This window comes from Protopterus annectens, chromosome 6.part1 (genome assembly GCF_019279795.1).
Source record: "Protopterus annectens isolate FY-2018-M chromosome 6.part1, PAN1.0, whole genome shotgun sequence".
NCBI classification, from domain to species: domain Eukaryota; kingdom Metazoa; phylum Chordata; order Ceratodontiformes; family Protopteridae; genus Protopterus; species Protopterus annectens.
Genome location: NC_056738.1, coordinates 499,564,068 through 499,589,246, shown reverse-complemented (window position 1 = coordinate 499,589,246; position 25,179 = coordinate 499,564,068). Strand labels below are relative to the sequence as shown.

Genomic DNA, 25,179 nt, shown 5'->3' with positions numbered 1-25,179 from the left:
TGTCACTATACTCTGTATTGTATAGACTTCTTAGGGGAGACTTATGTCTGGCCTACAGAGCAATCCTAGACCCAAAGCTAATGAACTTGCTGCATATCCATAAATCAAATGGGACTAGGGCTACCCATTCCAGGGGCATAAATATGGCTTGCGACTTAAATAGGACAAGCTGGAGGGACAGATTTATCTCCCAGCGACTGCTCATCTTGTATAACTAGCAATTCTGTGGTATTACATCAGGATGAAACGGCTAGGCTTAAAATGACCTCCAGGTCAATAACCTAGTAATCTCCTATGATCAGGAGAATAGTGGGCTATACAGGCATGACATTGTTATAGAGACTTAGGTTACTGTGTAGTGTTTTATGTCAAGGGTGGTTGGAGAGGTAGCCTGTTGCTGTTTTAGGATGTGTGGGAGCTAGTTTGATGAGTTCTTGAGTTCAATGAGTGGGTCCAGGATTGAGATGTATATCCCTTCCCAGTATTATTGTCCAGTTAGCAATGTGGCTATTGAAGAGCCTCATGTATTTGGGCTTGAGTTTATAGGCAGTTTTCATAATGGTGAAGCATGCGCTGTTTGCTTGTATTTCAGGGTGCTAATGTAATTAATGTTGAGTAGGCTTGGGGGTATTGGAGAATTGTGTTATTCTGGTTTAAGTATTGGGTGGTAGATGAAGGTAACAGTGGAAGAGTGACATGCTCGCTGGGAGTGTGAGCATAGTGAAAAATGCTACTGATAGAAGTAGTTGCGTGTTTGGGATTCTGAAGGATGTGTGGATATGGAATGGTGTATGGGATGCGTGTGGAAGAATGCACATATGGAGATTAATAAGAGGACTAAGCAGAGTAAGAAGATCAGTAGGAATGATAGGTATAGGGAAACATTGGTATGAATGAGGATTCATTTATAAGGTGAGGAGTCCGTAAACAGTGTAAAATAATTATGGTAAGGAAAGGTAGTAAGAAATAAGTACTGATATAGATGTATGGATGTAGGGAGATTGAGGGTATAGAGGTATAAGCAGGCTAGAAGGATAAAGGGAAGGTTGAGAGATTCTGAGAAAGAAAGATGAATATTAATCTGATTGTGGTGTAAGAGACAGTTTTGCTCAGGAACAAAGTAGATGTACAGTTGGGAGGAGTCTCGAGTAGGTAAGGATATCATGTAAAGCAATACAGGAGGGAGAATGGAGTGATGTCACTTGTTTGAAAGTATGGTAAAGAAGAATAGAACTGAGAGAGTTTTGAAATATGGCAGTTGTGCAATAACGATATGTTAGGTTTGGGCTGTGGATAATACAGTTTTACCCCCAGATTCCTTCTCTTCGTTATTTGGGTTTTGCTCTTATGACCAAATTACATCAGGCATATGCAAACCCTGCATTGTGCATACCCAGATTTATTGGTAAAACTGTGTTATGAGTTGTGAAGTTAGCAAGCTGCTTAAGTGAAAATCTTGGGCAAAAAGGATAAAAACAGATCTGTGCTACATATGGTTTAAGGAGAAAGCATGCAACACCTCCTGTGCACAGGGTGATTTGCTTCAATACCTCATTACATAATACAACTATCTCCAATATCTCACAACCTCTGGGTACCTAACTGATTTTTTGCTGAAGTGAGTTGATTTTTGCTGAAGTGAGTTTTTCAGAAACAGTCCATTGATTTAGTAACCAGTTACCCATTTAGATGTAAAGTTAAAAGTAAATCTGGTATCATCATCTGATCAGTTTATTGGCGAATGTATGATGTAGACCAGTATGTCTTCTGCACTTCTCATGCTGTCATATATCACATAATGTCCAGTTTGTTTCATTCAGTGAAATGCTGATGTCACTTTGATTCTGCAGACATGTTTAACTCATCCTGTTAAACTCATCCTGTTATTTTAGTAAGTACTGCTGAAGGTGGGCAGTCATCAAAATGACAATGTGAAAATACCATGGTGCATTGTCAAGTCTTGGTTATAGCAGTTCGTAAGACTGCGCAGCATATGTTTCATTGTTCTCAAAGTGGTCCTATTGCACAGTATTCCATATTTGACATTTGATTTTGCACAGCTAAAATAGTATAACACATTCAGATTATAGATCTTTATTGGGGGAAGCAGTAGAATCACACATTTTAAGTTTTCCTGTTAAAGAATATTTACTTTGGGAATATTCATGTTTCAGCTTATCCAGTATGAACTACCTTCAGAATGATTGTTTAGTTTTCTATGCCTTTTCCCAAGAATATGTTGAACTGTTTTCTGATTTTGTTGTTATTGTCATGGTTAGTCAGTCAAGTTTAGATCCTTGAACTCTAAATGTTGAATCATTTACTTTAACTGACAGTGTATTTTTCTTCCATTTTCAGAAATGAAGAGATTCCACTAAAAATATTAGCTCACAATAGCTTGGTTGGAAGATTAATTGGGAAAGAGGGAAGGAACCTGAAGAAAATTGAGCAAGACACTGAGACCAAGATAACAATCTCTTCGTAAGTTTCCCTTGCTCTGATATGATGAATATATGTATTTGTTTCAGTAGAAAATATCATCTAGTGATGAACCTATCAAATGGGAGCGCCTTCATTTCACTTGCAGGTGTGTTGCAATAATTTGTGAATTACATTTGTAATACTGCAGTACTTCAGTGAGCCTTCATCAGAAATCACTAAGTATAGGCACTGGAATTATAAAGAATTACCACATTTAGAGACCAGATTAGAAGTGTCATTAAAAAGAAACGTATGGATAAAGTTATTCATTTATTTGTAAGCACTAACATGAAATAAGGAATTGTGGTGCTTAAAAATTACAAAACCTACAGAAAAGGCATTCAGGAGGTCACCTAATGTCATTTGACAGACATGTTTAGATATGTGTAGAAGTAATCCGCAGTGCTGTAAAGAGAATAGAGTAAGAGTAGGCCATTAAGAAATTCAGTTGACCTAAAATTAGATGGAGTTTAACAATTATTTTTTCATCTGTGTGTTTTGTTTAAAAAATATGGTAAGGCATTTACATATGAAGCATATTGAGCTGAACCCAAGTACAATTCAGAGTGCTTGTTTCAAATTAAACTGAAAGCATATAGTACAACTACAGAAGGGAGCTGATTTTATAACCTTTACTGTAAAGGACTAGTGTAATGCCCATCTAGAAGTGCTGTCTGTGATGTTTCCTGTTTAAACACCTTTATAACTATCAGAAGAACAAAGCTGCGAGTACACCAATAAGTACTGCAAGTAAATCAGATAAAAGCTGTTCGGCTTTATTAATACATACTAATGGCTTTGAATAAACCAGGTACAAAAAAAGAAGAAACCAAATAGTGACTTGAGTTGAGCGCTTTCACCCAGTGTATCTGGGCTTTATCAGAACTAATTCTCTGGTTACATTGTCAGCTGTTATATGCCTTTTTTGGAGCCAAACTGAAAATTTAAATATTTAAAGTAACAATAACATAGAATCAAAACTGTTGCAACTATGTCCATTCAAAAAACCCATAATAAATAGTATGTTAAAACTTATACAAATGTACAAATATAATAATAAATATTTTAATGTAATTTTAATAAAACTATTTAACCATTCAAAATGTTTAAAGTATTTAAAATATCTAAAATGGTACCAAGAAAGATTTTATTGATATGTATTCATTTAATCCTGGGGACGTGGTGGTGTATAAATAAATTTGCCACCAAGCTTCTTTGTAACTTAGTAAGCTTTTGAAGTCACCCCCCCTTAGGGTTAATTTTTATCACTTCCAAAATAGTACATTTGAATTGATGGTCATCGCTTTCCCTTTCAATGTGTCTATAAAGTGCATTATTATTATCTTTGGTCTTAATACAGTATATATGATCATAGATCCTTTTTCTACGATTTCTCTTAGTTTTACCTACATAAAAGCCAGAGCATTTTTGACATTTACTCAAATATACAACCATCTTGCTGTTACAATTTCCTGTCTTGCTTTTTACTAAACGTCTATGTCCATTATCTAAATGTATAAACCTCTCTTCGGACATAAATTTACATTGATTGCAAAAAACACATTTCCTAGTCCAAAGGGTAACCACCTTTTTTCCTTTCATTCCACTTTGCTTATTTATACTCCACTATTTGTTTGATGTTTCTCCCCATTTTATAGGAAAAATTTGGTTTACTACCCACAATTTTTGATAAATGGATATCATTTGATATAATATACCAAAAATTATTTATAATTTTTTTAATAAAATCTGCAGCCATATTAAACTGTATTATACAAGATCTGTCAAAGGTATCTGTTATTATTGACGTGTGAATGTCCATTAACTTGTAATATATTACTCCCTTGTTCAACGAAAATGTGCTTACTACCTAGCAAGGGTTTGTATCTAGTATTTCTTGCTTGAGTAACATATTGGATGGTTTCATCCAACATGTTAATCGGATATCCTGTCTGTATAAATCATTTCTTAATGAAATCCAATTCTACTAACAAATGTTCGTCATCTGACGTTATACGTGCTGCACGTACACATTGTCCCTTAAAAACATTTTTCTTCAGTTTCTCTGGGTGGCAGCTTGTATATTCCAAATAATTGTTGGAAAAGGTATTTTTCCTGTGTATAGTAGAATTTAATGCTTGCCCTTGGTTATTGTATGTAGGTGTCTAAGTAAGGTAATCCTGTGTTATTATACGAAAATGTGAATTTTAAATATTCACTACTCCTATTTAAAAAGTTTAAAAATGATTCTAATAAGAATCAGCCTCCCATAAAATTTAAATGTCGTCCAAAAACCTAGAATAGTATTTAATATATTGATAGTATTCACTTGTAAATAATGTAGTGTCTTCCCAATAGAGCATCACTAGATTGGCATAAATGGGAGCACAAGCGGCTCCCATCGCAACCCCTCTAGTCTGCTTAAAATGCTCACCTTCAAAGTATATAAAATCATTGTGTAATACAATGGACATAATTTCATCTAATAAACAAATTTCATCCCATTGCATATTAGAATACTTAGTAATACTCCTATTAAATGCCACTAGTAGTGAACTTGAACGAAAAAAAAAAACAGACTTTAAAAATGAAAAAAGACCACGGGTATAGAAACATCCACCAATAAGGCAATCAAACATTTATTTGCACTCCTATTAAATGCTTCTAGTCCTTTTTCTTTAGGAATGCAAGAAAATAAGTGTATTACGTCAATAGTAAGGAAAATAGTGTTGTCAAAATTTTTGTTAATTGGAAAATTACTCAAGAAGACCCAAGAGTCCTTCACCATGTGTGGGACTTTATCATATAAAGATTTAAGTTTAGTATCTCTATATTTTCCCAACGGAAATGTCTTGGATTTACTTCCTGAGACTATCAGTCGAAAGGGGGGTCTAGTACATCTTTATGCACCTTGGGTATACCAGTAAGAGTTGCTAATTTTGGAAACTTAACTTTTAAAAAATCATATGTCTCTTTAGTAATTCTTCCATCTATATAATATTCCTGTACATATGAATCTATTCTTTGATAAGCAATGTTTATCTCCTTTAAAGATATAGGTTCATAATTCCCAGAATAATACAGGATGTCATAGATTTTCTTAGTATATTGGATATTATCATAAAGAACGACCCCACCCCCTTTGTCCAGTTTCATCACTCTGATATTATGATTTTCCTTAATATCCCATAACATTTTTTCTTCTTCTTGGGTTAAGTTGCTTTTGTTAGTTATTTGTTTCAGTTTTTTCGATTCCCGATGTATTTCTCTAATAGTAGTTTTCTCGTACATTTCAACTTTGGGGTGACTAGGAGGAACAAATGAACTCACTTTAACTGTGTCATTTGGTTGACATTATAACAGGAGTTGATGATGTCAGACTTTCCTGAATTGTTAAAATATACTGCCAAATTAACTTTCCTCGTGAATTTCTTAAAATCTATAATGGCGTCGACCATATCAAATTTGGGGTTAGGAATGAACTTCATTCCTTTAGTAAATAAATTAAAATGTGTGCTGTCTATTATCAAATCTGTGTAATTGTAAATGTTGAAGTTATTATATCTATGTACATTCCCATTTGTTTCTATCTCATTTCTAATAACTAATGGATTACTATTAGATGTTGTCACTTGCTTGGTGTCTATAATCGCCTCGTTCTCACATAATTCTGATTCACATTTTTGTATGGTTGTGTATATTCTCTCTCTACCTTCTGAAAATCCCCATTATTAAAACGTCCCCTATTGGACTGTGGGGGTTTGTTGTATCTCCCCTGGTAATTAGTGAATCTCTTCTTCTGTATACCATCATAAATATTATTATTGGAATTAATCTTAGAATTAATATCTGGCCAAATGTATGCCATATTTCTATTGTAATGTTCACTCTCTCTTTGCAACTTTTTAGATTTTCACTGAAATATATTAGAGATCCACTTTTTAGCTTCCTGATACTGTTTGTTGTACAAATTCTCCCATTCAGAAAATAGAAGATCATTAATAATACTATTATTTAATTTCTCTGCTTCTGAAATTAATTTTCTAAGTTTCTCATCATTATGTTTCATAAGTAACCGCATAAAATTAAATCCACAGTCGTCAAAGAAACTATTAAATTATTTCTTAGCTTCTCTAGACAATTCAAGACCTAAAGGTAACTTGAAAAATCTTAAGCCCATGGGAACTATATTCGTGTCAATATTTCTAGATAAATATGCATGGTCAATTTTCAAACCATTTATACTTTTCAATTTTTTACCTAGTGTAAAAATCATATTCTTCAAATTCCCATACTCTGTGTCAGAGCTCGGGATATTGTCACAACTTTTAAAATCATCCATTTTGTAATTAAAAGTCAAAAAATTGTTAAATTTATTGTCCACAACTTGACAATTCACTTTTTCTGAAGAGTGGACAGAATTAGAAGTGGGTTTTACAGTACCTTTATTGCGTTGTGTGGACTGTCCAGCAACAGTGGAATAAGTTCTTGAAGGAAATGTTCTCTTAGGTTTGGCGCCAGTTCTTAAGGCTTCTTTGTTTATATCATATAATGAAAAATCGAACGTAAAATCGAAAGATTGATTTTACTACTTTTAAAAGATTCCATAATATCGAGTGTGTTAGTAGCTCTCCCCATACAAGCACCTTGACCATTAGGAATGTCTAAACTGTCCGAAGATGCTTCTTCTTCGCCACAATCAGTGTATGTAATTTTCCGATGAATAAGACCCTCTTGTGTAGATTTCATGTCTTGTACTTGCCGATCAACGTCGGCAAGAAGAGAGGGTGATGTTAAAAAACCTATATATTAACTGAAAAAAAATGTTTTAACATTTTTCCATTTAAATACGGTTACATCAGATATAAATTCTTTGCAACTGTCATCAGCCCAAAATTCCAAAACATTGCTGAATTCCGGTCTTCCCTCACATCTCACTCCTCTTCCTCCTGAACATTATTCTACTTGTACTGTTCCCACAGTTTACATTTACTTCAACATAATTTGCTCCTTCCCTTTTATAAAGATCCCTCTACCATTTTTTTTCTCATTTCTAATATTCAGTACCCCAAATACAATGATGTAGACTATGATTTTTTCCATTTTCTAGTAGCTGTTGGTTTTGGCAGCGAACAGAATTAAACTTAAGTTCTAACTTGGTCTAGATAATTCAGATCCTGTATCCCTACTCAAAAGAATAATTTCCTTAGTTAGACATTTGCTCACCCAGTATTTCTGATATAGTGCTCTGTAGGGAATTTTTTAAATCTGCCAGCTCATTACACCTGCCATAACACATGTTCCCAGTTATCTCTTTCTTCTGTATCTACCTCCAACACTTGGTATCTACCTGAGGAAAATTCTGTGAAGTCTGTTTGGTGTATAAAAATACCTATGCAAGCACTTCCAAGCAAAGATTCTAAACCTTCTGGACTTGGTTGCAGACTTGGGAGCCATACATGCCTTCCCATTGTTTTCTTGTGAACTGCTTTTCCAGTCAGTCTCCCCAGTCTTTTCTAGTCTCCTCTAATTCATTGTAGTCATCATGCAATGTTTTATATACCATGCTAATTATCCTTTTTTTAACAGCTGCTTTTGTTGTCGATTCTACTAAAAACTCTGCCAGAAAAAGTTTTCTTAAAATCCCCTATAACTTTCTATTTGCCTGTACTCTGAGATCAGGCCCAAATCTCTAGCCTGCAATCCAGTTGTCTTCTTGGCCTCATCCCACTCTCTGCCCTTCCTGCTTGAGTTATTTGCTGCTAGTATTTTGGTTTATTTGCCAAGTTTCTCAAGAAAATTCCATCCTCTTCTTGCCTATTTTCTGTACCTCTACTAGCAGTCAGCCCTATTGTCAAAATCTGCTTGCTCCATTCTTGTATTGGCTTATTCCTTTGAATACTTTCTGCTGCTTTGTGAATATAATATTCTTCTGTATGGTGGTGGTTATTCTCTTTAAGGATCTGAATCCCCACTGTCTTTCTTGAACTTCCCTCTTGCTTCATCATCATCCCTTTCCACTTTGAATTGTAACCTTCTGCTTGTGTTACGTTATATGAGCCTTAACTGTGTAGCTCTAAAATATTCCTTCGAATCAGGTAAACCTAAACCACATTTTTTTTGTTGGAAGGATCAGCCTGTTCCACTTAATTCTTGCCCTTTTTCCCTTCCAGATACATTCCTTCAATTCTTTATTGTCCACAATTTCTCCTCAGGTTGATAAATGTATGCCTGACCTGTGTGCAAGATTAAAGGCACAAAAACACGTTCACTGCTTGAATCTTACTATCCATATCCATAAGTAAGAGTTTCCAACTTCTCAGTTTTTGTGTTATCTTTTGTTTAGTCACTTCCAACATATCTTTAGTTGTCATAACAGAAGCCTTTTTAATCCATACTCCTAAATACTTCATGCTGAACCAATTCATGTGTGGGTACATAATTTATGGCTATAAAAATTGTTTTATTTTCATTAATTATATATCCAAAAAGACTTGAAACTGTTTCAAAATGTTCCACAACAGTGAAATATCGAAATATCCTTTTCTGAATTTGTTCAGTACAAAATAATGTGTCTTTCGGCTTTTTCCCGGTTAGGGGTTGCCACAGCAGAACTCCAGTCCGCTAATGATTGGCAGTAGATTTTTACGTGCCGAGTTGCCAGCCCTGATGCACAGCCTTCAACGAAGGTACGCCAATTCACACATGTCTCCACACAGAATTCACTCTAGCTGAGAATCGAATAGGGCAACGTCCTGCTGTAAGGCGACAACGCTACTGCAGCACCACCACCGCAGTCATCTGCAAATTAAGCCAACTTTTCTTGATTACCTTACCAATACTCTACTTTATACTTATATTTCGGAGTCCCTTATTTTCTTTGCCGGTGGCTCTAAATATCAAGTGAATAATGAAGGAGAAATAAGACACTACTGCGTGGTTCTTCTGTGCAAACACAGCTTATCTGAGAGGAACCCTCCCACTTATTGCCTCCGAATCGATCCTTCATATAGCCTTCTAATTAACCTTATTATTGTATCAGGGAATAGAAATGCTTCCAAAACCATACTACTAAAATCCCCACTTACTCTGCAAAATTCTTTATCTGCATGAAGACCCACCAACAATAGTGGTATTTTCTTACATTCTGCTACCTTCTGGATCATTATCGTTTTATTAATGCTGTCATATGTTTGCCTCCTCTCTACAAAGCCTCAAGTTTGGCAACATCTTTGCCATTCCTTTAGCTAGTATAGACATAAGAACTTTATAATCATGGTTTAAAATTGAAATGGGTCTATATGAAGCTGGGTCTGAAGGGTCTTTGCCATCTTTAGGTAACACAACCACCACAGCTTTCTTCCAAGATGTTGGTGCTCCCCCTCCTCTTCAAATACTGTTAAACAAAATCTTCCAGATTTTCATCACTTTCTTCCCTCCTAATTTTCAGACTTCCACAGGAATAGCATCAGTTCCTGGAGATTTTCTGAACATTTAACTAGTAATCCACAAAAAAACACACACTGCACCAAGTGATGAATTTCAGGTAGTCATCCAATAGAGGCTGTCCAGTTCAAAAATCCACAAGTCTCAGCCGTTTGCTTCAACAGTTTATTAAAAAACACACAGCACAAAAGATATCGGATTAAGCGCTTTCATCTCTTATCCAGAGACTTCATCAGAATCAAATACACTTAAAAATAGATCAATGTTGCCACATCGATAACATGGGAAAAACAAGAGCAAAGGGGTGAGCAAAACACCGCATTCTGACTTCCACTAAAGAAGAGGCCTTTATCTTCTTTAGTGGAAGTCAGAATGCGGTGTTTTGCTCACCCCTTTGCTCTTGTTTTTCCCATGTTATCGATGTGGCAACATTGATCTGTTTTTAAGTGTATTTGATTCTGATGAAGTCTCTGGATAAGAGATGAAAGCGCTTAATCCGATATCTTTTGTGCTGTGTGTTTTTTAATAAACTGTTGAAGCGAACGGCTGAGACTTGTGGATTTTTGAATTGGATAGCCTCTATTGGATGACTACCTGAAATTCATCATTTGATTTTCTGAATATTGAGTATACACCATTGCTTTTATCTCATCACCTCTTATCTTAACTGTTATTTGCAGCTCATCTACCTCTAACACTGGCATGAATAAGTCTTCCGTAAATATTTCCATTTGTACTCTTTCTTGATTTCCACATTTCTGTGCTTTACCAGTTTTCATAAAATTCCCAGAATATCTCTAAAACCTCTATAGGATCTGTAGTTATTTTTGTTACAGTTTCCCAAAGTTGGGTGATAACCCTTCATGGGTGCTGGAACCATAGAGCCAGGAGTAGTAGGAGCCCCCCTCCCATTTTTACAGCTGCAAGACCTGTCGGGAAAAATTGATGAAGTGGAGTTTTCACTCTAATGTGGATTCGCATGCAGAAGTTAAACTAACTAAACTAGCTGCTGTTCTCTTATTGCTCTGTGTTACAGGAGTTATGCTGCTGCTGTTCCGTTGGTGCTGCCAGAGTCATTCCGGTAAGGAGAGTTTTGTTCTTTTATTTGCAGGAGTTATGCTGCTGCCGCGAGCGCTGTGTGTGTGTGTGTGTGTGTGTGTGTGTGTGTGTGTGTAAAATGCCCCATTTAGGTATACCCAGTGGTTAGTGTTACTCAGGCTCAAACAAAAGCCTGAATTCTCTACCCATACCACCACTTGTGATTCAGAGAGTTGAATCCATAGCTCTCCACTGTCCAGATTTTCACAGGACATTTGGCTCATATTTTTGGTCTGTTTTTCTGGCAAATCGGTGAGAACTGAATTCACTAAATAATGATAGCTCTTTAAGATTCAGTCTTCCTATCTTTCGGGAAACACATGGTAACACAAAACACTTTATTTTAGCAACTTTCTAAGATTATACAAGCAATATTTATAATGTGTCCCTGGTTTTGGGCCTTTGCCCCCCCCCCCCCCCCAATTAAATTTTGGCTTTTTCCATATTTCTTGTGCTGTGAAGTCAATAGATTTAGTTGATCATCAAGTGGATTTTACATGGAGCTGAGAGCGTCAGGGGATGTGAAGTTTAATGCTACTTATGCCAAGTTGCTTGCATTGTTAGTAGCACAACAGGTAGTATACTTGCTCTTGATGCAGAAGACTGTGGGTTCTACTCCCACAGTATGCAGATGGATTGCTGATACTGTACTGTGTTGTACTGTAAATGGGAGTGGATGCTAAAGTCCTATGAATGTCCTCATTTGAAGGAGTTACTTAGTAACTGAACCCATTATCAGTTTGCCATCCATTCCCCATTGCAAAATTACTAGCTTATTTTTTAATGTAGCATAGGCAATTTATTCTTCAAGGGCAACAAGCACTTTATTTGTAGAAGAAACAATGGAATATAAAGTTGTTTGCTAGCAGCAACCTCTTCATTAGTTACAGATCCCTTTGATGTGGAATTTATATGACTTACTTGTGCAGAGATTTTGCATATTTACTGATATTGGAGGATTTTAATGACAGAAGTTTTGAGTGGCCTTTTATGGTTGAAATGCTCTGAAATGGGTAGTTTTGTCATTATTGATTCATACATCTTGTTTCATTGCTCACTAGAAGACTGCTCCAAACTACAAATTTAAAACTCATTCTAACAAGTGGTGCTGTATTATACAAGGAATATTTATTTATTTATTTTATTTTATTTATTTAACATTTGTTGACTGGGAAAGTCCGACTAGGTTCCAATACAATCAGGTTAATACATTCTGGAAGGTGAATCAAAGAATGTATACATGTATGCTTGCTCACAGGGTGCAGGAGATCAAAATAGGGGAAGAGACCAGTCACCAATGGTGTCCCCCCATGGTTTGGTGCTGAGTTTTTCTGTTTGGCATATACATCTCAAAAGTAAAAGGAAATACCAACGGGCTTTGGCTGACTAAGTTTGAGATGACTGCAAGCTAGGAGCAGTTATTGAAACCCCAAATTACTTCATCATCATGCAGAAGGTTTGTCCCAAGTAACTGGTGCCAGAATCAGGAATTGAAACTAAACTCCAAGAAATACATTATCGTATCCTTTGGGAAGTCATCTACTCTACGGTACTGCCAAATTGACAGTGCCCCCTGAGAACTGACCCAGTTGTTTGGCATTTGGGAACTTGTGTGTACAGTGACCCAACTTTTGACCAACATGTGCCCAGAGTCTTAAGTAAGTCTTTCTATATTGCACAGTTTATAAACAAATTTATTGTGACTAGACATAGAGATGTTATTGTCACCCTTTACAAAGCCCTCATTAGGTCAATCATTTTGTATAATGCCCACTTTGGCATATATCTGTCCAGACCCATGCAACAATTGGAATACCCACGGAGATACCTTGCTAAAAGGATGCAAGTCCTAAGCAGTAGGTCTTGCATGGGCTACCTCAAAGATTTATCACTATACTCAGTATCCTACAGAGTGCTTAGAGGTGATGTGTCTGGCATAGAAGGCATCCTCTGGCCTAATACAGATGGACCTACTGAACATCAGCAAGTGAAATGGCATCAGAAATGCTCAGTCCAGGTATCTAAAGTGAATGTTGTGGAGAGATGGATATACATCCAGAACAAACTATCCATTCGAGTAAAACAAAACTCATTCCTGTCCATTTTCAAATGCAACTTGGATCCAAGGATGGGTAATAGAAAATGTACTCCAGGATTGCCCCTTGTGCCACTAATGGATAGAGGCAGTTCCTAAATGCTGCATCCCTTACATGAGTCCCCTCAAATTATCTACAGTGTGATCACATTTATTCTCACTAGGGCTAATATACAATTATCAGCCACGGGATAGGTAAGACCAATCAGGAAATGTTAATTCATGCACCAAAATGGAAACAGACTAAGCTTAAAATGTCCTCCAAGTAAACCTATATTATGGTAGTAAATAGTTTTAAAAAATTGTCCTTTTTAGATCACGAAGTGCCCCTGTAACCCCCCCCCCCAGTCTTCAACATCTTCCGGCGCCTCTGTAACCCTTTCACAGTTCTGTTGCCTAACTCTTTGTGAAAAGAGTTTTTATGCTCTGGTTTTATTATCTAAAAATAGTTGCTTAACTGCAATTGCTCCAAACTCTTACATATTATCTAGACACAGACTTTTTTTTCTTTAACACACTGCATTTGCTCCTTCTCATGTTCTGTGAGATTCACCTTGTACTGCAATACTTTAAACTCTGTCAACCCCTCTAAGTAATTTCTGTTACTTCTCAACCATATTTCTTTCATTTCAACCCCATTTTTAAACTCCTATCTTCCCTAATAATTCTTGAGTATTTCCACTACCCATTCCTTAAATTACTCTCTTTTTAACAAGTAGGTGGGAAAGTGTCTGTGTCTTATTTTCACTTCATTACCCTGTATTTTAATCTTAGTTTTTATTGGTGCATGATCAGAAGTTTTATGATGTGTGTTGAAGCCTTCAGTTAAATGCACATGTTCCTCTGAAATATAATTTTTTATCCAGTCTAGCCCAGTTACTGTACCTTCCAGAATGAAATGCAAATTCTGTCCGAGTTCCTGTTGAGTTCACATCTTCATTATCAAATATTTTTATAAATTTCTACAGAAATTACCCTTTTTTATACTGAACCTTCTAGGTCCACCTGGTACATCACTATTGCATTCCAGTGGCCACCTATAAATAATCCTTGCTGAAAGCTGATTATTTCTCCCAAAATGTTCTTAAGTTCCATAGTAGCAGTTTTTGTTTGAATATGTATACATGCCGTTATCATCCTCCTCCTCTCTTGCCAATAGGCCCCGTACTACCACAAATCTACCATTTTTGTCTTTTTAGCCTCTCATTTGTTTCTATTGGAGCCACTCTAGCAATTAGTATAATTATTCCCCTTTTCCTCTGTCATTGATATTCTGCTGAATATCCATACTGAAATACTGTCTTTGTCCAATGTACATGCTCATTTCTTTCCAAACGTGTCTCCTACAGCAGTGCTATTTGCACTCTGCATTTCTCAGTATAATTCAATACCATTTCCTTTTTATCTGTACCTGTAAGGCAATTCATGTTCTAGGATAATATGAACAGCATACCCATCATGATAAAAATATATTGCTTCCACCTATATATAAAAGATTTTTTAAATGTTTATTTCCAGCTTTTATGTTACTTGCATATACTAATGTTTGGCAGGCTGATCTTTTGTACAGTTTCTTCTTATCTCCATTTGAACCTTTGTCACATTTTTAAAGAATTTTTATTTTAATGAAAACCCTCAAACAAAAAATTAAATACAAACCACTCCATCTTCTATTAACTTGTAGAAAGCACACAAAACTATGCACATCTTCAAAACAAGAAATTTTACCTTCCAGCAGGGAAGAAGGCTGTCTGCCATGTTTAGTAGTTTACAGTTAAGGCATATAAATTGTAGACATGTGAAAAGCAGTCTTCTGAGGTAACATAATAGCAGTCATTTATGTTTAATGTCTTTGCTCTCAGCATACTATAGTTCCAGCAAAGGTCTGGAGGAGAATAATTAAGATCTGTACATCACATGATCCAGCAGAAAAATAAATAAATAAAAGTGAATGTAAATTGAATCTGCAGTTGATTTCTTGGTTGCTTGTTATAGCATTGGAATGCACCCTCTTGTAATCAGTGCAAAATCTTGATAATATTAACTGCAAATGTAGTATCTTACTATAACTGTTCAGCAGTCCAAATGTGTGCCGCAGTCCAAAAGTCACATCTTCCAAACTTTTTATTTTCTCCTTGACATTCAAATTATTCTTTTACCACACTGCTGTTGGAAAGCGACTTCTTGATTACCATCTGCACGTTAGTTCTAGTTAAGTCAACTGCTGTATCCATTGCTAGCCATCATTACAAAGGGTATGATTTTTTTTTTACTAACTAACTTTTACTAACTCAGTCAACTTTGTGTCATATTTCATTTTTTAATCACAAAAATTCGAAATTTAATTCACCTCATGGCACATGGCAAACACTAGAGACATTCAGCTTTGTTAACAACTTCCCTGTTTAAATCTGTTTTGAACAGTCTTTCTATTTGTTAGCCCTCTTGTCCTCTTCTCTCCTCTTAAACTCCACCTCATTTGCATGCTGACTGATAGTGCAATACTTGTGTATTATATCTTCATTTTATACCTAGCTGTTTGAAATTTTCATAGTTTCATAGTATAGTACTAGGCTATCTGCCCTGGGGCATTTGTAAGCCTTGCCATAGTGATGTGGCTTTTGCCACCCCATGAAATGGTACAAAAAATATACAGAATAAATTTAGAATACTGTGCCTCTGTCTAGTAGTGACACAATGAAGGTCCCCTTATATAATAGAATTAGTTTACTGTGCCCCTGTCTAGCAGTGACACAGATGTGACCCTGGGGTAAACTTACGATCTCCCATCCACTCATGAAGATTTCTGTTGAAGAGAGTCAGTGAGGGGTTCTGCCTATCTGAACTGAGATCTTGTTCCAAAGCATGGGAAGCCTCTGGGTTATGAATCTATCCCTCCAGCATGTCCTATTCATACTTATGCCGAGGTTTAAGTCTTTAGCTCTCGTGGTCCTGATGGATTTGGATTTTTTGAGGTGGAGCATGTCCATCAGATCCTGATTGGACATGGCCTTGTACGTCAGGCAGAGATCACCTCTGAGCAGGCGGTATGCTACTGAATAGAGCTGAAGTTTCTTTAGTCTGGCAGAATAAGACATATGTTGGAGACCATTGATCCTCTTGGTGAGGTACTTTTGTGGTCTCTCCAGCTGTTGCAAATGCCGGGTGAGGTACATACCAAATGGGGCATTGTACTCAATCATGGGTCTGATGAGGGAGGAGTTTAGGGGTACAATGACATCCTTGGATCTAGATGTGAATCCCTTCATGATGAGGTGTGCAAGGTAGAATGTTTTTCTAACCACTTTGGCAACATGGGTGTCAAATGAGAGGTTGCTGTCGACTTGGGTCCCTAAGTCTCTGATTACTTTTTCCGTACTCAGTGGGTTGCTGTCTATGTGATAATTTGTGGGTACTTTGTTTTTCCCAAAGGGGATGACTATACATTTTTTGGCATTTAGTTTAAGGCCGTGACTCCGGCACCAGTTGTCTGTTTCTGTGAGGCCTTTTTGTAGGATGTATGTGTCCGCTGGTGTATCGACTATGGCGCCTAGTTTGCAGTCATCTGTGAACTTTGTCAGCCACAACCCTCCCATGTTTGCTTTAACATTAACATCTGAGAAATAAATGCCGAACAAGAGGGGTCCCAGGACAGATCCCTGTGGGACACCACTTGTGACTGGCTTTGAGTCTGACATTGCTCCAGCGATTTTAACTTTATGGGTTCTGTCCTTTAGCCAGTTTGCAACCCATCTAGTGACATAAGGGTTTACGTTTAAGCTGTTGAGCTTATCTATGATGCCTGAGTGGGGTATTGTGTCGAAGGCCTTAGACAAGTCCAGGTAGGCTGTATGGACTGCTTTGCCCTCATCAATGGCTCTAGTGACTGTTTCGAAAAAGTTAACCAGGTTCAAAAGGCAGGATCTGCCCTTTACAAATCCGAACTGGGTGGGGTCAAGTGTCTGTAGGTCCCCTATGTCTCTGTTTGAGTTCCATAATGATTCTTTCCATAGCTTTGCAGACCAAGCTGGTTAAGCTTATGGGGCGGTAGTTCCCAGGGTCTGTAGAGGTACCCCCTTTGTGGAGTGGAACCACTGTTGCTGTACGCCAGTGTTCAGGTACATATCCTGAAGTAAGGCTAAGGTTAAATAGCATTTTTATGTGTGGGTTTAGCTCCTCTTGGAGTTGACGTAACACGCAACCCGGGATACCGTCAGGTCCCATTGATGCTGTGTTTTTAGCTTTGTTTAGGGAGGTTCTCACTTGGACATCTGAGATGACAGGGAGATTACATTCAGCTGGGATAAGTATTTCTTCTTTTGGGGGTGAGGGAGGGGAGAAATTTGCACTGAACCTGTCAGCCAGAATGTTGGCAATATCTGTGGGTTCAGTGTATTTTTTGTTGTTGTGAACTAACACTGAGCATATCTGTGGGTTTCCACCCAGGTTTCTAACATAGCTGAAGAAGGCTTTGTGGTTATCTTTAGTGTCCTTAGCGATTTTTCTCAACCTCTACCTAAACAGTGCACTTCGCCATTTTAGTAAGTTGAACTTGTAAGCTGCCAGACTAATCTTGTTTCTTCTTTTCAATGAGTGGAATGACTGCAGATTTGGCCTTACTAGTATTCTGTATAAAAAGTGAATACTTTAAACTTTAGATCCCCCTCCCAAAGCTGTAAACTCTAGCATCCTTTTAACCTTTAACACTGACCTTTCATTCTTTTTGCATGATTCAACCTAGAAATGCTGTGAACTCCCTTCAGTGTCTGTTGCTTAAAGTTATCTGCTGGCTTCTCTCTCCTGAGAGCAATCTCAGCATCCTCTTCAGTTTTTCATCTCAAACTCTGTAAGAGCACGCATGCCCACAAGACACTTGTCAGAGCATTCCAGAATGCACAGGGATGCCTTGAAGTCCTCACAGTCCCCCAGTTCATTGTAATAGCTCATTAAAATTCCCTCATAATTTGTATCACTGGGAGGGTTCCTATTACACTGTTTTGCAACGTTTGCCTTTCCTTTGTTACTATAAATATCATTTCACACTATAATCACTTCAGGAACTGCTTGATGTATCTGAACAAAATGAAGGGTACAATAATTGACTGAAATCTCACCTTCACAATACTAAGCAGGGTTTATAGAAAAGTCAAGTGAAAGTGCACAGCACCCAACATTACCTGCAGCAGTGTCTGAAACTCGCTGGCATTGATCTGCTCCTCATCTGAGAGATTATGATCCTGTTTTTCTTTTTGACAGTATGCATTTAGAAACATGCTTCCACCTCAGCTGCTCTGTGGGTAGGAGGCCAAGGACATGCATTTTGTCACCTTCCCCACAATGGATTTTTTTTTTTTTGCTGGTTCACCATTTCATGTGGAGTGGACCTTTGAGTCTTTGTGGTAGGTGTACATTGTTGAACTTTGGCTCAAAGGGCTTGCTTCTTTTTCCTACTCTTGAAATGATGAGATGATGATGAGGGTTGAGTGGGTCCTTCTGTTTCATATGCACTTGTTCTTTCTGTCATCGGTTGAGCTGGCTTTGGTACTGGAACTTTTGGTCTTTTGATTCGTTTTGCAAATTGTTCTAAGTGGCATACGAGACAATTTTTTCTTCAGCAGAAATAATCAGCTGTGCTGGGCCTCTTTTAGACCTTTTGATGATAGAGATGCTTTTAACAGAGTTTCACCCCAATAATGTAGCCTTGTCTCCATCCCTGCAATGTGCAGCTGTCACCTACCTGCTGCAGGTGATAATGGGCTGCTGTTAGTGAGGATGGCGGGTCTTATTGTTTCTTCGCACAGGCTTCTGTTTCTCAGCATTGTCTCAACAGGCTTGAGAGTGTGGGAACCGTAAGAATCTGGATTGGGTGTACTAGTCTCCTTATTTAACTTTTTCCCATAAAAATGTCTTTTGGTTTGGGTTGATCTTGTTTGCTGAGGTCTTCCTTGAGCTGATCCACTTATTTTCAAGAAGTATCCTTTCTACCTGCGTGAGTTGGTAACCATTCAGAATCTTCCCTGTCTTGGAAATTCTTTTGGAAGGCTATTCTTTGGACGTGGAATTGCCTACATTTTTGGTTATCCACCCAAAAAGACGGTAGCCTCTATTATAAGCCTTTTCTTCACAGACCTTTCATTCTTTTATTTTTTTTCCACTCTGGATGACTCTTGTGATTTCTAACAGTATAGGACTTGTGCTTTACCACTAGATGTGACTTTCTCTTTTAATAATGGATCTAGATCCTTGGATACAATGAGCAGGAGGTACATTCTCATTTGCCCCTTTGGGACTCTGTCATTTTAATTGTGTCTTCCTTTCCTAGTTCCTAATGAGCTCTAGTAGCTTAATGAGCCAGGCTTTAGCTAGAACCTTTGGTATACCAGGGAATCCTCGGCATGATATTTTCCTCTTGGTGTGTAGTAGACACTGTAAATACCATTGCTAAGGAGGCTGTAAAAGACTAGCTTGGATGTACTTTTTCTGTCTGCATGATGAGCTCTGCAAGGCTATCTTGGATACTCCTTTCCTAGAGGTGGTTATCTTTAGAAGTAGTTTCTTGAGGTCCACCAGAGATTGTTGGCCCAGAAGAGACACTAGTTTGTTACAGGGGACCCTTGCTCTTCTCTTACTGTTAGCTATTCATAGACCTCTGGGCTGGAAATGCTCTCATTCTTCGAGAGAGTGGTGGTAAGTATCCAGTGAGTGAATCTTCTCTCCAACCTCCAGCTGTCACTAGTTAGCTTTGGGCAGACCTGACTTTTCTTTGGTTGTGTCAAAATGGGTTGATTACATAAATGCCCGATCATGAGTGGTAGTCGTAGGAGTTTCTTCTGAGTCTATGAAAGAGTCATGTGTGTTAGTAGGACTGTGAACCTGCTTACAACTCATTCTTTTTCTGCCTGCTCATTGGCCATTGCTGACATCAAAGAAGGATATTGCCAAGTAGTGAGAGAGAGAGTGGTTTGTAAAATAAACAGTGAGTGCAAAGGCACAAATTATTGTCATTCTCTTTGTACTGAACAGCATTTACAATTAGATGTTTAGAGTTTGGATTTGGACTAAGTATTGTATACACAAGGGAATGTAGCTTGCTAAAGTAAATTCTGTGAATCTGCTAATTTTTTTTAGTTACCTACATAGGCGTATTGTTTGCTTGGTTTAGATGGTATTGTTTGTTAATTGCTGTTTAAGGCAATACAGGCTTTCCAGCCTTCCACTCCCAATTTCTACCCAGGTTAAAAGATCTCTTTTTTTTTCCTCCAAAGTGGAGGTCATCTCTGAATCAGATAATGAAGATGACTATGCTTCACAGCTTCCTTTTCCTAGTCACCTTGAATCTGAATCTAAGGATGCCCGGTCTCCAGATTCTCCTAAGAAATCACTCATTCTCTGAAAACATTTTTAAGATGAAATAATTATTTTAGGTGGGGGAGGGGATTAATGAATCTCAAAAAGATATACTATAAGTTGCTTAGTATGGATTCCCCAAAGCATTTAGCTATTCCTGAAGTCTTGGGAACTTTGGGGGATGCTTTTAAAATTGCTTTCTCCTCTTCTGATTCATGACCCTGTGTTCCAAGGAAAACAGACAGACTGTATAAGATGCCATACTGTCTTTAGATTCTTTTCAGAAAGCACACTGCTGACCAGCTGTTATTTCTTTGGAAAGGGATAGTAGTTCAAAACCATTTTTTTCATCTAATCCTACCCCTAATAAAAATGGGAATAAGATCTTTGTCAGATTTGGGGTGATGTTTGTCTCTTCCACTTTAGCTTTTAAAGCAACTAGCCTGATGGGTGCATATGGCAAAATACTTACTTTCTGTCCTTGCTAATATGCACCAATTTATTGCTAACCTATTTCAGACATTAATTCCAGTTTAAGTATGGTAATTTCTGCCTCCCAAATTACCATGCCCTCCAGTGTGCATATGATATAGTGGATACAGTATTCAGAACCACTGCTTCAGGTACAGTGATGAGCAGGAATGTCTGGGTCAGACTGCAGAATTTTTCTGAAGGTGTTAAGACCCTTATTTTAAAAGCATTTGTGGCAAAATACTTATTTTTATACATTCCTTGGCTGTGGTACTTAACATAATTTGAAGAGATAGAAAAATGCAGTAAGTGTTTTGGGGTGGTGTCAATGTCAAACAACTCTTTTTGTCTCCTGTCCGTAAGTGCCAAACACATTGTTCTTCTCTATCTCCTGTCCCTAAGTGCCAAATTAATTGTCCTTCCAGCACTGAGACTTTCTTTCATAAACCCCTTAAACATTCTCAATAGAAATCCTCAAAACAGCAGTTCACGCAAAAATGGTAGTGAAACTCAAAATAAAAAGGGAATGGATCCCAAGTTTCCTCCTTTTATAAGATAACAGCTTGACTGACATTACATGTGTACCCTGCCTCTCTTCCTGAACCCAACCATCCCTCCATACTTACAGGTAATCTTTCCAGTTTTTACTTCTCTGGAGACAAATAACATTAGATGCTTGGGTGCTGAAAGTAATCCATTGCTACAAACGTTAATGGCCGTCTGTTTCACTTCAGTCAGGGATCCCTCTGTCACCAAAGATCTAAACACACTAGTGTTCCCAAATCCTATTGGATATGTTGTTGTCCCAAGGAGTATTAGAGCCTGTTTGTTTATTTCTGTTTGTTTACTGGTTAAATGAAGTGGTCTACTAACCCTTTCCATCCACAACCCAGGCTCACAGAGCAGTAAGATAATACAATTAGTAGTGGAGAGTGTATAATAAAGTTGCATTATATAACAAGTAGACCAAGTAAGTATCAGTCCTTTCCAAAAGGTACATTCAGTTGTAGCAGAGGAAAGAGTAACATAACTGAAGAATCCAAATTCAGCACAGAGAACAGCAGTAAGACATTCATTAATAATAGTCTCTAATGCCTTTAATACTAGGAAGACTGCCCTCATCTCTAGGATATTTCAGAAAATTTGCCTCTTGTTCTGTCCACATACTCTGGACCATTCTTCCCTTAAAATTACCAGCACTGTAGAAAGGAGACATCTGTGGTCATTGTTACTCTGGATGAGAGAAAAGGGTCTTCTCATTGAAACTACAAGCTACCACTAATCCTGAAATACATCACTTAGACAGTGGTAATGTGTGTGTACAATTTATACTAAATCGTGTTAATTGCTGTGTGGATAAGATTGACAGAAACGAAGAGTAATAAATGTTTGGTGGAGAATTAACCATTGTCTGTTTAACAATTGCTAACAGGACTGCCTCCCACTTGATGAGATTTCTGTGCTATCAGACATTAGTATGGTATATAGATATATCAACAAGGAGGGAGGGACCAGGTCAGGAGTGTGACAGAGGGTGATGTCTTCACAGCACTTTCTTGTAGTAATGCATATTCCATTTCAAACCAACTACATTGTGGACAGGATCTGTAGGTTGATTTTGATGTTGCACAAGAAGTCTCTTGACCCGTCAGTAATAGTTAATATTTTGTTGCTGGGGCTAGCCTTTCTGCAATCTGTTTGAATCGCCTGTCAGTGCTAATTGCATCAGCTGCTTCACCCTAATATTTCCACAGGGGCAATCCCCCTGAGAGACACTGGTCTGTCAGTGTCCACTTGGCCTTCTCTTCTCTGTGCCTTTCTTTCTTTTCCACTAACAGTGAAATTCTTTCAGAAAGCATCTGCGTGCAAGACCTTCATAACCGTCATAGCCCCATTCTGTCCCAGACACATATGTTTCCCTTTCCTGTGGCCTCATTTTTATTTTATTTATTTATTTTACATTTGTTGACCGGGATAGTCCATCTGGGTGTGAGCCCATTTTCAGCAGAGGCCCGGGAAGAAAAGCTCCAATAAAACAAGAACAACATTGACAGGTACAGTGTCTGTTTTACATAGAATTTAACAGAAATATCTAGAGACAATAAAGAAAGTACAATATGCACTTTAGTGAAAGGAGAAAGCTCAAGAGTAGCCTCATTCTGTCCTAGCCCCATTCTGTCCTAGACGTATTTCTTTCCCTTTCCTGTGGCCTCATTTGAAGAAGCAGCTTTGGCTTGTGGAACCATATCTGGAACTCTTTTCCTACCCATCATTTTACTTATTTTTTGTTTATTTATCCTTTGAGTTGTGATTCTGGTTGCATGGTCAAAAGGAATCAAGAGGGGCACTCAACTCTTTGTTTCCAATGTACCCTATAGTCTGGGCCTCAGAATCCAAAGCAACCTTGTCCAGATGGCTTTCAAACTGTAACCTTCATATACCACTCCAAAATCAAAACACTATAATCAGAGCCGAACACTCATTCCACTAGATCCATGGTAACTTCTACATTCTTCGTCAGGAGTTCGGTCAATGATATTTGCATGGCAGCAACTTGGACTACACTGTACACCTTCTCTTAACGTTATAAAATGGACATCATCTGCAGACAGAGGTCCTCTTTTGGGGCCACATCTTCAAGGGCATTCTGTCATGATTCCTCCCAAGAAAGCAGGTAGCTAGGGAATCTGCCCTGTAATTCAAAGTGGACAGACCAGATTATATAAGATGGAGAAGTTATGTACTTTCCATATCACTGGAACATTGTTATCCTTGGTCTGACGATCCACCCTCCATCCCTCTTCCAACTGTCACATACCCTTTAACCAGGCTTACCTAGTAGAACTACTAGCCTATCCTCCTTTTACTGCCTTCCTTGTACAGACTGTTGGTTCCTTCCCTGAGAAATAAGTAGCAAAAATCCTAGGAAATGTAGAGGACAGGTGCATAATGAAAACAGAGAAGGAGCTTGAGTGCTTGTTGAGGCGATCCTTTACTAGATCAGATCTGCCTAATGGTGGAGATTTTAAGTGGATGAACTAGAGAAAATAAAGATCCAGCATTATGATAAGTACATAACTTCTGTTTTTCTTAGTCTTTCTATACTGTTTTTCTTAATGTCTCTTGGCTCTAAATATTTTGTTATCCTTCACTCTGCATTCCCCTCCCATCCTTGGCAGTCCTTCTTGTATCAGATTTAGTGACACTGACTGCATCACAGAACCACACTTTATTCCATTCTTCCTTGTACCAGTGCACATGTGCACAGTCTTTTTATTCCCAATGTAATGTTCCCTCAGAGTGACTGTTCTGATGTTAGTTGCTGGCACATCTCAGTATTCCTAATTACCATGCTTCCTATTTGTTTGGAGTCTGCCCTACTTCATTCCCGCACCTTCTTTCTAGTGGCACCGGTGGCCCTTAACCACATTGTGGCATATGGGTCCTAAGCTACATCATGACATGGTCAATGCTGCATGCTGGCTCTTTGACCCAAAGAGAATGTGGAAAGGTCACTGCTGTGCATCATCTCTCAACACAGCGGATCTAAGCTGCATTGCGTCATGTTCAGTATTGCACACACCTGCTGTGTTCACTTCCTCCTCTTTTCCTTCTGTATTAGTATTAGCAGTGGACATGTTTGGGATGTTAGTTTCTCTTGTTGATGTTTTTACCTTCTGTTCTTCCTTAGCTCATAACATTTCCTTCTCCCTGTTTTTTTCGTTTTATATTTGACTTTTACCTTTTCATGTGGCTGAATGGTTTTAATCATAAGGAGATAATCTGCTGTCATTATGCTAACATATCTGATGCCTTCTGTCACAGAACAGCACAACTGTTGTAAACTTCACTGAAACAGTAGAGAGAATCTGTGTTTATGGAACATTTGGTATGATGTCATGACATTTCAGGTTCAGAATATAGGCTGCCTCATCAGTTTTCATAATATTATTGTTTACTAGCTTTAAAAAATGATTGGTGCTTCTTGCTAGCACAGTAAATGTCCATTAACATGTGTGCTCTTTTTCATCTTAAATGTGTTTTGTTGTATTTGCTTAGGTTGCAGGATTTAACGATTTATAACCCTGAGAGGACCATTACAGTTAAAGGCACTATAGAGGCGTGTTCAAAGGCAGAAGTAGAAATAATGAAGAAACTTAGAGAAGCATATGAGAATGATATCATTGCTATTAATGTAAGTTTGTTTTTTAATTTTTTTCAAACGTATTTTGCATTTGAAA

The 25,179-nt window shown here is 37.7% G+C and overlaps 1 protein-coding gene across 5 annotated transcripts in view; it reads left to right on the top strand.

The window, feature by feature from the left end:
* IGF2BP2 (insulin like growth factor 2 mRNA binding protein 2) overlaps window positions 1-25,179 on the top strand; it is a 1,003,123-nt gene that overhangs the window by 605,407 nt on the left and 372,537 nt on the right. For all 5 annotated transcript variants that reach the window (XM_044075951.1, XM_044075950.1, XM_044075953.1 and 2 more), the window contains exons 8-9: window positions 2,359-2,481; window positions 24,998-25,133. In XM_044075951.1, coding sequence (XP_043931886.1) covers window positions 2,359-2,481; window positions 24,998-25,133 — 259 coding nt within the window. The remainder of the gene's footprint in view (window positions 1-2,358; window positions 2,482-24,997; window positions 25,134-25,179) is intronic.